The sequence below is a fragment of the Acanthochromis polyacanthus genome, chromosome 1 (assembly GCF_021347895.1).
Source record: "Acanthochromis polyacanthus isolate Apoly-LR-REF ecotype Palm Island chromosome 1, KAUST_Apoly_ChrSc, whole genome shotgun sequence".
Taxonomy (NCBI): Eukaryota; Metazoa; Chordata; class Actinopteri; family Pomacentridae; genus Acanthochromis; species Acanthochromis polyacanthus.
Genome location: NC_067113.1, coordinates 48,753,347 through 48,765,592, shown reverse-complemented (window position 1 = coordinate 48,765,592; position 12,246 = coordinate 48,753,347). Strand labels below are relative to the sequence as shown.

Sequence of the window (12,246 nt, the reverse complement as noted above, 5' to 3'; positions counted from 1 at the left end):
AAGAATGTTTTCAGATCAACAAAAACACATTTTATGTTGGAAAGAAACTAAAAAAATCTGGTCTAATGAATATGAGGTCTGAATAGTTAATGTCCACATTCAAAAATAAGACCAAATCTTTGAGGCTTCCAAATTACTTAAGTACATTTGAGTTCAAAAGTCGCCTGAATGAATACAAACAAAAATACATGAGAAAATGACTCAACTTCCTTTTGACAGAAAACAGAAACAACGCAAAGGAGACACATTGGAGCTAAATGATATTTAACGCTATTTGTGTCAGTCCTTGAAGGCAGCGTTCGTCCATTTTGCTTTTAAGTTGCGCCTGCGCAGTCCTGCGTGTCTGACCTTCATAGGAGTAACCATGTTCGCCAGGAGCAGCGCGTTGGTGTTTTCCCCACAATGGTAAAGTCAAAACGTTTAAAATACGTTTACAACTGTCTTTTTATGTGTATTTAATGTGTTTACTTTCTATAGACATGTGATAGGAACACGTGTGTAACTCCTAGACTACAATATTTGCAGTTTTTGAATGCAAGGACGAGCTAACGTGCAGGCCGCGGCTAATGAATGACAGCGGTGTGCTGCGTTCTGAATGGACCGCCGGCTAGCAGCTAATGCTAACTGACATTTACTGGCTGAAACCGAATGACATTGGTCGAAGAGGCAGAGAAAAGAGTTAAAACTTTAGAAATCAATTTCTCTGCAAATTGTCTTACTATATTTATTACTACTTTCTGGCAACAGTGACACAGTTGGCTAGCGTTAGCTGTCAAACTTCTTCTTTGCTAGCTTACTTGCAGCGTTAGCATACAAGAAACATCTACGTTGTGCATGTTTCAGCTGAAATAAGTTCATGCTAGCAGTAGCTCGAAGCTAGTGGTTTGTTTAGACTTTAATAATACTGTTGTTAAATGATTGTAAGACTTGCAGCAAACGCTAACTTGAACTATTTCTGTTCACAGTGGGCAGGTCAGGAACATGGCAACCTTGAAGGACAGTAAGTACTACTGTGTACTATTCACTAAATAAGTAAAAATAACTGCATAACAACATATAACAGACTGTGACCACATGCCAATAACGTCCTAGACTCAAAATCTGAATAAGCTCTCCCTAAAATGTCAATGTCACAGTGAACTCCTACAGAACTCTGCAAGTGTTTGCACGATTTCGCTTGCTGGCAGGACAACATAAACTATAAAACACACGGTTTTTGTTTGTGGAAGGATCTTTTTGCATCCACAAAGAGGTTTTAGCTTCTACCACATTAAAATGAACATCAATATATTGATAAGAACTGAGAATTTAAAAAAAATAGATATGTTTTGAAATTGGTTTTGTTGGGTTTCATTTTCTCAAGCATAAGAGACAATTATGTTTGTTATTCGGTCAGAAATAAAAGGGAAATGCATAGATTTGTCTGAAATAGTAATATTGATCAATCATGCTTACTGTCATGCATAGTGACCCCTCAAAGGCACATTCTGATCCAGCAAACATCCCTGACAGTTTTAACATCTGAGCCAACGATTAAATGATCTTAAGTTGATAATAGCAACACAGGTTTGGTGAAAGGTGATGATGCAGGCAACTAGAAAACATATTAATTAAAGAGCAAATGTTAGATTGGTGATGAATTTGCTGGAGGTTCAGACAATTGTTCTTGCAGTGAGTGGATCTAGATTCATGAAAGGAGCTGGAAGTTATTGTCATTGTTAATAAGTGTCTTGATTATGTTTTTCATTCATTTGATGACTTTTTTTGGTTCACAAATTAACAAAAAAACAGTGTAGAATGTTGATCAGTGTTCCCCGGTGATATTCAGCTTTTTACCACAGAGGAGTCCATAAACAAGAAAATAAGCAAATTTGAGAAGCTCAAATCAGATATTTTTCCCCTTAAAATATTTAGTTATTTATTTAACAGTTAGTATCTATTTGTTTCATTGTTGCAGCTGTACTTTGGGCTAGATTTGTACATTGAATGCCCCAATGAAAACCATGTTTTGTTTTTTCCTAAGGTGTTTTTACACTCATTGAGGATTTTAAAAAAAAAAGCCATACTCTCTGAAGGCAATATTATTTATTACTTGCAGCATGTTATGAGACATGTTGTCTACTGATGCTTATTCTCATCCTGTTGCCCTTCTTTAATAATCAGAGTGATGTCTTTTCTTCTTCTAGTCACCATCAGGTTGAAGTCCATCAAGAACATCCAGAAAATCACAAAGTCCATGAAGATGGTGGCCGCTGCCAAGTACGCCCGCGCTGAGAGGCAGCTGAAGCCGGCACGTGTCTATGGCAACGGTGCTCTGGGTGAGTCCACCTTCCCTCCATGTTAACCCTCAGGTGATATAAATTGGAAGAAAGAAGATTAATTTTCTCCCTCTTTCTCCAGCTCTGTACGAGAAGGCTGAAATCCAAGCTCCCGAGGACAAGGCCGCCAAGCATCTGATCATTGGTGTGACGTCCGACCGTGGACTCTGTGGCGCCATCCACTCCGGCGTGGCCAAGACCATCAAGAGCGAGGTCAACAACCTGACCGGAGCTGGGAAGGAGGTGATGGTGGTCAATGTGGGAGACAAGCTGAGAGGTCTGCTGCACAGGTACCGATCCTCCTCCTCCTCATAGCACAGATGAAGCAGCCTGGTCCAGTGTTTGTTTTGTGATATATTTAGCTGGGGTTTGGCATTTTATTCTTAATCGTGTGAATGAAATTTAGTTTCTCTGTCCTTGGTGCTGGTAAAGAAGCTGTTTGTAATATTATTAATCATTTTATTATGCTCAAATTTCTGTAAAAAACAAACAAACAAGCATTTGATTGCTGTGATCACCTGTTGGCTCTGATAGTATAAAATACTGACAACAGGGAAGCTCAGCATGCAGTTGAACACTAACGGATTGGTTTTTGATTTTTGGAGACTTACAAGTTAAAATTTACGCATCCAGAGCTTCCATGATATTCCAAATTGTATTTATTTTTTGTCTGTAAGCTGATTCTCTGTAAAATTAAATGCTATTTATTTAGTTTTGGACTGTTGGAAGTCAGAGAAAATCAGTAAAACTTCACATTTGAGAAGCTAAGCCATTGATCCAAATTGACAGTGACATTCTTTTTATCTTTTTAACCAACTGATGTACTAACTAATTGTTTGACAATTAACATATTTTTAAAAAATTGCGTTCTGTAGAAGCAGACCATCACTGTTGCATTTACAGAATCTGTAAATATCAACACCTTTTGCACCTCCCACACCTTGTATTTTTTACTGAACTTGCATGTTTTTACTTATGTTTGCATATAAATGCCTACTTCTTGCACTACTTCAAGTTAGTATGCTTAATGTCTGCAAAGCTAAATGGCATTTAGGCCAAGATTTTATTGCGTCTCTGTCATGGAAGGTGTTGGATTTTCTTTCTGATCCTTCTACACATGGACCATAAATCAGAATTAACATGTACAGATTGCTCATTTTGCTCTAATGCCCACTGTTTACTCACCAGAACTCATGGAAAGCACATCATCCTGAACTGCAAGGAAGTGGGCCGTAAGCCCCCTAACTTCGGCGACGCCTCCATCATCGCCACCGAGCTGCTCAACTCTGGATTCGAGTTCGACCAGGGCTCCGTCATCTTCAACAGATTCAGGTTCTCTCTTCATTTGGATTACAAATGCTGATGTGAATGAATTGTGCGCTCGAATATGAAGATGTTTTAACCTCAAAAATAACCGTCATCATCATGCAGGTCTGTCATCTCCTACAAGACGGACCAGAAGCCTCTGTTCTCCACAGACACAGTGGCTAACACAGGTATTTCTGCTCATTTTGTTCAGAACAGTTGAACTCAGAGCCTCAGGAATCTCAGATGTTGATCATTTGTCTTTCCCTTCAACAGAGACCATGGGAGTCTATGATGACATCGATGCTGATGTGCTGAGGAACTACCAGGAGTTTGCTCTTGTCAATGTCATCTACTTGGCTCTGAAGGAGTCCTCCACCAGTGAGCAGAGCGCCAGGATGACCGCTATGGACAGCGCCAGCAAGAACGCCTGTAAGACTCAGAAACACACTACAGCTGTTTGAGGGTGTCTGTGGAAAGAATGTGCAAATGTGTAGCATCTCTCTTTTTTTATATTTGACAATTTTCTCAATTATGTGAAGCATTGAAGTGTCTTTAAAACATTGTATATAGAGAGAAGTGGCATCTAAATGGGGTTATTGAAGCAGTCATGTTTGTGAAAATGCCTGAGAAACTTAATCTTCTCTAAAGCCTTTTTAGAGAATTTGAAGAAACAAATAGTTTTTGGATGACATTTTGTTGTGAAAAGTCACTTGTCAAGCAAAAAAAAATGCTGAATATTTGTTTAATTTCAGCTTTTTAATGTGGATGATTTGATTTTTCTATTTCTTTGAATGTGAGCTGAATTTTGCACTGACGAGACGTAAGTGGAAGACATCAGATTGGATCTTGGACTAGATTTTATTAATGCTTGATTAATAATGAAAGTAATGGTTGCAACCAACTGGTGCTGGAGCTTTTAATTTTACTCATTACTGATCAAACTCCCAGTTATTTTCCCTATGAATAGTCAGAAAATGTCAAAACTGTGAAAAATGTCTGTTATAATTCCTCAGATCAAGATTACATCTTCAGTTTGTCTGTTTTGGTAAAACAGCAGTGAATATTTTTCAGTTTACAACGATAAGTCAGAAAAAAAAAACAGTCCAGCCTCACATTTGTGAAGCTACTATTCAGACCAATAGTGAAAAGGTTTTTTCTTCACCAATTAATCTATTAACTCATTTTCTGACAATTGATGTAAGAAGAAACTGCATCATGTAGAAAACAAGCTAGTTAGAGCAATGCAGTCTAACTTAATCTACGAATTGTTTTTGTTCTGTTGCATTCACAGAATCTGGAAAGTATCGACACCTTTGATCTTATGCATTTTATATTTCTATACTGAACCTACACATGTTTACATAGTGTGTAGTTTTTGCACCATTTTAAATCAGTACATTTAGTAATGTACAACATCAGTTACTCTTATTTATAGTCCTTAGTACAGTAAATAAGCTATATCACTGCCTTTGTACCCTTCTTTGTATAATTTTTCTACTAGATTTCTTTTGTTTGCGTATTTCTTACTGTACCTTTAAAAATATCTGATATTTTGTTGTGCAATGACCATAAAAGGATCCTATTCTACCTAGTTTGATTACAAATTGTAGGAAGCTTCCGCAGTAAGGACTTGATTAAATACTACCTTGATTTGTTTTCCTTCAGCTGAGATGATCGACAAGCTGACCCTCACCTTCAACCGGACCAGACAGGCCGTCATCACGAAGGAGCTCATTGAGATCATCTCGGGAGCTGCTGCTCTGTAAGTTTTTCTGTCTTTAATACTCGTTTGTCATCTTCTTTCTATTCAGACACTTCTTCCGTCTCCCTCCATCCATCCATTTGTGAATTTTCCTCTGTGACTCATTATGATCCGCCTTCACTCCGCTAACTTTTCTGACCTCTGAGACCTCCTTTTTTCCCCCCTCTCGTCTTCTCCCAAAAGATTCCCTCTTAGCTATGCATGTCTTTAAAATTTCCAAAAGCTGTCACATTCTCTCATGACTAATTCTCCTCTCTGACCTAATCTGCTCCTCCTCAACCCTCCGCTGAACTCAGGAACTGAAGCTTGTCTTTACTGAGGAGGTAACGCTGTACAGTAGACTGTGGCCTCTGGGCTGCTTTGATGAGGATTGGCTGTAGCAGTGTGTCGTAAATTCTCTGATATAATAGACTAGATGCCCTTTAGCTTGACAGAGTAGCTTAAACAGAGTCCCCCCGGCAGGTCTGAAGGTGCTTTTCTTCTTCTTCTTCAGTGTTCTTACCTTTTTTTTTTTTTTTTTTTATTCATCTTTCTTTGCAGATAAACTGGTGAGATCTTCGTTCCCATCGCTTATAGCTCTTCAAAGTACTTCGGACACGTTGCTGTCGAGAGTCTGATGAACATTTGTGCTTCTATTTGTAAAATATATGGAGAAAATAAACCTCTTACACAGAACAGTTACCCTTTCATCAGTCCCTATATCTGTCTATCGTTCCTCACAATAAATTCTGGTGAATGTGGACCTTTTCCTCGTGAAATTCATTAATCATTTTTAAAGGGAGTCAATTTGGACTGGTTTGTGTTGTCTCGGATTGTGCTGCATAATTGTATGAATAGACAAAGGGTGGATTAAAGAGCAGAAAAACATTACAGCTAATTCTACAACAAAAGAACTCCAAAAAAATGCAACCCTTGTGAAGGCAGTAATGCTTAAAAATAGGCATTTTCAGGAGTTAAATTGGATTTTACTACCTAAGTTTAAAGGTGTAGCCGTTATTAAAAGTGCCCAAATTCTTGGCTTTCTTTTTCTTTTAATAAATTTCTAATTGGACTGCCAATTCACAGTACAGAGCAGCAATAAAAGGCATCAAAATTAGCAAAATGAAAGGCTGTCAGAGAAAGGACAACAAAAACAAGTGTAATTCATTAAAAATGAAGGCAATAAATTCAGTTAAAAAGTGTAGATATGTTCATACTATTGTTTTGTAAGAAGGAAATCAACATGTATTTCTTCATTTCTGTCCATAAATGCAAAGTGTTTTCCATTGTAAATTTACAGCTATGAATGAGGAATTTGGCAAAAAGTGAAATATGTTGCACAAAAATTTGGCTGTGATGTATCAGTCCACCTTAAATATGCTTTCTTTATCAGTGTTACTGCAAGTGTTTGTATATAAAAATTGAACAAGTAATTGAGCTACCACTACAAGCAGACTTGTTTTTGATAAAGTAGAAACTAAAGTCAGATTTTTATTTTGAAGTTCCTCTTTGGTCATTGATTAAACCCCTTAAAACTCATGTTTTTGGGGGGTTTTTTGGAGGTTTTTCCCAAGTACAATAATCCTTCCTGCCTTAAAATGACTCCAATATCACTCTAAAAGATTTCTTCCTCTAGAATGTGCACATATATGAAGTCTTTACTGTTCATTGCAGCTTGAGCACAGGAGCTTACTTCTACTAAAACCACCTTTATCACACAAGTTGGAGAAATTCAGCTGTACATGTTTTGAAACTGATTTCGAAGACGGGTAATGAACCAGAAAGTTCCTCCCTGCGAGTCCGAGTCCTTGCTTTTCAGACTCCTCATCGGTACTTCAAGATGGAAATGCTCTCTCACGGTGCTGACCGCTGTGTTTGTTGCTCACGTTTCTTTCAGCGACTAGAAATCACCACATGGACGCGTTAACAAGGTAAAAACTAACTCGGTTGTCACCTTTCACCTCACTGGCCATAATGTCACCCGTCCACCATAAAAACAGTTTCTGCACCGGTGTTTCTGCAAAATTGGGTGTTTGCGGTGTTGATGTCCTTCGCTGAGGCTTCATACAGACCACATTTAGTGTTGTAGCATCAACACTTACAGAGAAAGAAGGCTGCTACTGAGAATGATACTACAAACTAAAATTTTAATTTTATCTAAGTTTTTCTTCAGGTGCAAAATTAATTCTGGAGTTTATCTAATTTTTTTTCTTGTTTTATACATGCAGCAGTTGAAAATTTGCTTTTTTTTTTTTTATTGCCCCATGATTTGATTTATTGGAATTGGAACACAAATCTATTTTTATTGACCAAAGCATCCATCAGGAATAAAGCTGGGCGAGTAATTGAAACATTATGGTAAACATTGTAGTATGGTAAAGAGTAACATCTGAATCACAGAAGGTGCCATTTTTTTATTTTTTTAAATGAAGGTAAGATATTTCACAAAATACCATTTTAAAGGAAGCATTGTAATGCTTCAGAGAATTATATTCTTTAGACATAAAGAAGCATGTTTTGTTAGTACAAACGGCAGTAAAAGTCTTTTTTTTCTTCTTTTTTTAAGTAGAAAAGAAATTTAAAATGATTATTCATCAAAAAATTGGACTTATTTTGAAATATCTGTCAAAATAATTGAAAACTAATCAACTTTTTACCTTCTTATTCAAATACAAAAAGTTTGCCTGAATTTTCTGGTAAGTATCAATAATTTTTAGACATAGTTGTCACTAATATATTCTTTAGATGAAAAGGAAGCATGTTTTTAAGAGCAAATGGCAGCAAAAATCAATCTTTACTACTTTTTTTTTTTTTTAATGGAAAACAAATAGACAATTCACCCCAAAAAACGGGTCTTACATTGTAATATCTGTCAAAATAATTGAAAATTAGGCACCTTTTGAACTTCCTATGCCAATGCAAAGACTTTACATGAATTTGCTGTTAAGTATTGATCATTTTGACACCTTATTTTTACTATTTATGTCTGGGCCACCTCGCCATCCTCCTATTGCAGTTCCCCAAGTGTCCACCAGCTTGTGCTGTCTGCTAAGAAATGTGAGATTTTATAGACTAAAAAAAGCAACAACTTTCATGAAGTTAAAAGCTCTGAAGTGTCCCTTCCTGAGTGTGTTATCATACTGTATGTTCCTGGTTAACTGTATATGACAACAGGTTTAGTTCTGCTAGATTTACTTCAACACTAAATTCAGATGTAATCCCTGATCCGAGACCACAGATTTAGTGGCTTCTCATGTTGATGCAGACTGAAGTTGGGTCCCTGGCAACAGTCGCTGCCAAATATAGATGGAAAACAGAAGGTTCTTGGTTTGCATTTATGATTGTTTGTGCGTTGTGTGCTGCTGTGCGTGCATGCTGATGTGTGTGTGCATACATGTCCTGCAGACCTTGTTTGTCTATTGTATTTGGGCTTGTTATTGTTTACTCCTGAGGGGAGTAGGGAGCGATTGCATCTGAACACTGAAATTACAGCGATGCCAGACTCTGATAAACGCAGTCAGAGAGCAGCAGCCTTCTCATCCTGCCCCCGACTCTCCCTCTCTCTCTCTGGTGAGGCCCGGCGATCCACCATCACATGGATGTGGGTGAGGAAACGGTGGAGGTGGAGGTAGTATGGAAATGAGGAGTCCTTTTGTTGAATTTGAGAATTTTCCCGCATGACGGACATGTTGCGACAACTGTGTGGTCTTCTTTTCGTGTTTTGTGGTGTTCATTTCCTGAAAAAAGCCAAAGCAGGTTCCTGAATCCAGTTTAAAGACTAACTGACTGAATCAGTACATCGTTTTCTGTATTGATGACTGCAAGGAAAACAGTAAAATTAGAAAAATAAAATACTTAGTGTGGTGTCAGAGGTGTTTGGAGGAAATCAACAGTCAGGATGCAAGTATTTTAGGTCTGAATACTGACAAGTAACTTGATGGCGAAAGTATTTTGTTCATCACATCCCAATAAATAAATATTCTAACTTATGAGAGCAAGATTTTGACAATTAACCAATCTTGTGTGCTTTTTCTGCAGACTGTAAATGAGATCATGTAGGTTTAAAATACAGACCTAATGACTAGAATAATATTACACACTCGGATACATACAGACTTGTGTTGTCCCCAACAGTGTTCAAACCCAGGGAAATCCTTAATTTTACCTGTAGTAACCATGGGAACAAGGTAAACACTGGATTACACGTCAGAAAGTGCAAAAGGAAGAAGAAGACATCACTATAGATCAGTTACTATATAGCCTACTGATTGTTTTGACAGTGCTGGGTGTCCCCATGATTAAATCTACCACTGCATGTTAGCTACAGTTGTATTCTGACTCACCAGATGTTGACATCAGGTATTAGTCCGCTATCTCCTTCCTCTATCTTCGTGTTACTGTTTTTGAAATCCCTCTTTGCTACAGGAAACAACATCTTCCAAGCAGCAATCGACACCCTGAAAATGGCTACCTGAAGATCTGGATCGTACAGTTAGGTATGTCTGCTTTGTTCTTTTCAGGAAAGTAGCAATTTTGTTGACAACAGTGCCTCTTTGGTCCATGCAAATTCTCAAAACAGTTTAGTTATTTTGCAGGGGAACCATCATTGCATCCTGGGCTGAGCACTTGTCTTTAAAGTGGAGAAAGATGGAAAATGTAAGGAAATAAAGCAAGGGAATGATGACACAAATGTCCAAATCAGTCAGAAATGGATTCAAGGACTCACCATTTATGCTCATGTTGTACACTCAGCAACTATTTCCCTACCTGCATCCACTAGTTAGCATAATGTTAGCTAGCGATTTTTGCTGCTGTTTCATCAGAATGAATGTGTTTTATGGCTCTTATCCAGATTGTTTTCTCCTGAGGAGATCCTTGCTTGCGTTGTATCTACTTTCAGATGTGCGTTGCTTTGAATAGAAGTGTTTGCTAAATGAAACTGTAGAATTGTAGAAATGATGTAATGTGAATATAAGGAACTAAACACATCAAACACAGTTAAACTATAACATATGATCTCATCTGTGAACATGATTTCCACCTGAGTCACCTCTCAGTGACTCATTTTCATCAGCAGCAAAGACAAAGTTGACGCCCGTGATCTCACGCTCCGTCTAATACCGTCACACTAGGTCTTCTGTTACTGTCTCCACTGAGAGACTCCTAATGGTGGAAATGACAAACTCTACCTTTAAAAACTCAAGATGTGTTTGCATGTGAGGCTGGGCAGTCACTGTGTTATTGCTTATAAAGAAACCATTTAATCACAATCTGATCTGAGACAAGTCATTTCAAGTATTTATTTCTCACAGCGGTGACCCTCAGACTCTGATTTTTCTGGGTTAACTTGTCGATACTTCTACGTAGTTTAGTACACAACACAGACCAGTGCAACCATAACCAATAACTTGAACATTTAATGCAGTAAAACCTCAATTTTGTTTAGTTTTAACCATGATTTCTTTTAGTTTTACAGCTGTGGTTTAACCCAGTGAGATACATATTATATTTCCTTGTTTCTTACTTGTTAGCCCTCCGATGGACTGCTGACCTGTCCAGGATGAACTCCACCATTCTTCAATTCCAACTGGGATAATCTGCAGTCCTCCATGAACCTCTACAGAATGGAACAGGTACAGCTGATGCATTGACTGGATGTTTCTGACTTCTTCACTCCCTCAACACCCAGAACAAGGTACTGTTTCTGTGCATTACAGTAGATCAGTCCACCTACTTCGCTGTTGTACTCTGCTGCAACAAGCTAACACGACTAAACTGCAATAAAGTTCAGGAAAATGTCCTGCAAAAGCTTAGTCAGAAGAGGTGACAAAGAGGCTGGGGTATCTGAGCTTAATATGAGTCCTAAGAATTCAGAGCAAAGTGACTACTTTTCAAAACCCAATGGAGTAAGAAAAATGATCAATTTAGCCACATGAAACTGTTCTATTCTGGTTGGTAGAAGTCCCTCATTGCACAGGAAAAGCTGGTGCACAAAACTAAGGTTAGCACAGACGGTTAACACTGAATCAAATGTTGGTTTGTTCAGATTGTTTGCAAAGGTTTAGGTAATGTATTTACTATTGGATTCGGGCTTTTCTTCAGAATAAGTTTGGCTTCTTGTTCCTGTCTAATTTCTTGGCATCTTTGCTCGCTCTTTTTCACAATGGCGTCATGTTTATAAATCGTGTAGACTAACAGTTGAGAAAAACGTCAGCCACAGGAATATCACAAAAATAAGACAGAAACCCCCCCCCCCCGAAATGTTGAGCATAGAGAGTAGACATGCAAACAGCTACTGCCAGCTAACTTCTCAGCGGTCCAAGCAGTTTCTGGGTGTTTTGTTTTGGGTTTTTTTTAAACTTTTTGCTTCTGTCACATTTTTACTTACTGTAGGCTCATTTTTCAGTGCAAAATAAAAAAAATAAAGCCCTGCATCTCTGTGGAAACAGAACTACTGTAGTTAGAAGTAGAGAGAATTCAAAAAGTCTGTACAGTATGAAACGGTAATAATGCCATAAATCATAACAAAAAAGTGAAAGTTGTCCACGGGTTCTAATACTGAAGAAATTAAAGGGATTTCCACAGGCTATAGATATGACCATTTCTATTTTTTTTTTTTTACAACTGTTGCGTACAAGGGGTTTTTCCTCATTACTTTGCACATCAACTCTTCAAAGATGTTTCACCATGCTGACTATATCTTCCAACAACTTGCTCCTCTCTGTACGGTTTCTGAGCCATGCAGCATTTATTTTACTGTTCAAATATGTTTTATTTCCCTCTTAGCCTTTCTTGTCGTCTCCTTTCTGCTCTGTGTAAACACTGCCTGCAGTTCAACTGAACAGACCCTGATTTTTTGTCTCCTGACTGTTGGCTTTA

General features: G+C 37.9%; 1 protein-coding gene and 1 long non-coding RNA gene across 3 annotated transcripts in view; both read left to right on the top strand.

The window, feature by feature from the left end:
• The first annotated feature begins 295 nt into the window (after positions 1-295).
• atp5f1c (ATP synthase F1 subunit gamma) lies at positions 296-6,128 on the top strand. 2 transcript variants are annotated; one of them, XM_022208218.2, is made up of 9 exons: positions 296-405; positions 966-1,000; positions 2,187-2,318; positions 2,401-2,608; positions 3,507-3,650; positions 3,750-3,814; positions 3,900-4,055; positions 5,292-5,388; positions 5,929-6,128. In XM_022208218.2, exons 1-9 carry the CDS (start codon positions 365-367, stop codon positions 5,930-5,932), a joined length of 882 nt encoding a protein of 293 aa, XP_022063910.2. In that variant the 5' UTR covers positions 296-364; the 3' UTR covers positions 5,933-6,128. The 2 variants fall into 2 exon arrangements, with proteins under 2 accessions (XP_022063910.2, XP_022063911.2); XM_022208219.2 differs by lacking the exon at positions 5,929-6,128 and having other exon boundaries at positions 5,292-5,392.
• Positions 6,129-8,120: 1,992 nt separating this feature from the next.
• The window catches only part of LOC127537089 (uncharacterized), a 66,148-nt gene continuing 62,022 nt past the window's right edge, over positions 8,121-12,246 (top strand). Inside the window, exons 1-2 of the long non-coding RNA XR_007946574.1 lie at positions 8,121-9,863; positions 10,899-11,000. This is a non-coding gene — a long non-coding RNA (uncharacterized LOC127537089). The remainder of the gene's footprint in view (positions 9,864-10,898; positions 11,001-12,246) is intronic.

What these genes read in the sequence shown, in the direction of transcription:
- atp5f1c (XM_022208218.2), top strand. Translation starts at nt 365, where the DNA reads ATGTTCGCCAGGAGCAGCGCGTTGGTGTTTTCCCCACAATG. An exon ending in TTGGTGTTTTCCCCACAATG is followed by an intron (nt 406 to 965) that starts GTAAAGTCAAAA and finishes TTCTGTTCACAG; the next exon opens with TGGGCAGGTCAGGAACATGG. An exon ending in AGACACAGTGGCTAACACAG is followed by an intron (nt 3,815 to 3,899) that starts GTATTTCTGCTC and finishes TCCCTTCAACAG; the next exon opens with AGACCATGGGAGTCTATGAT.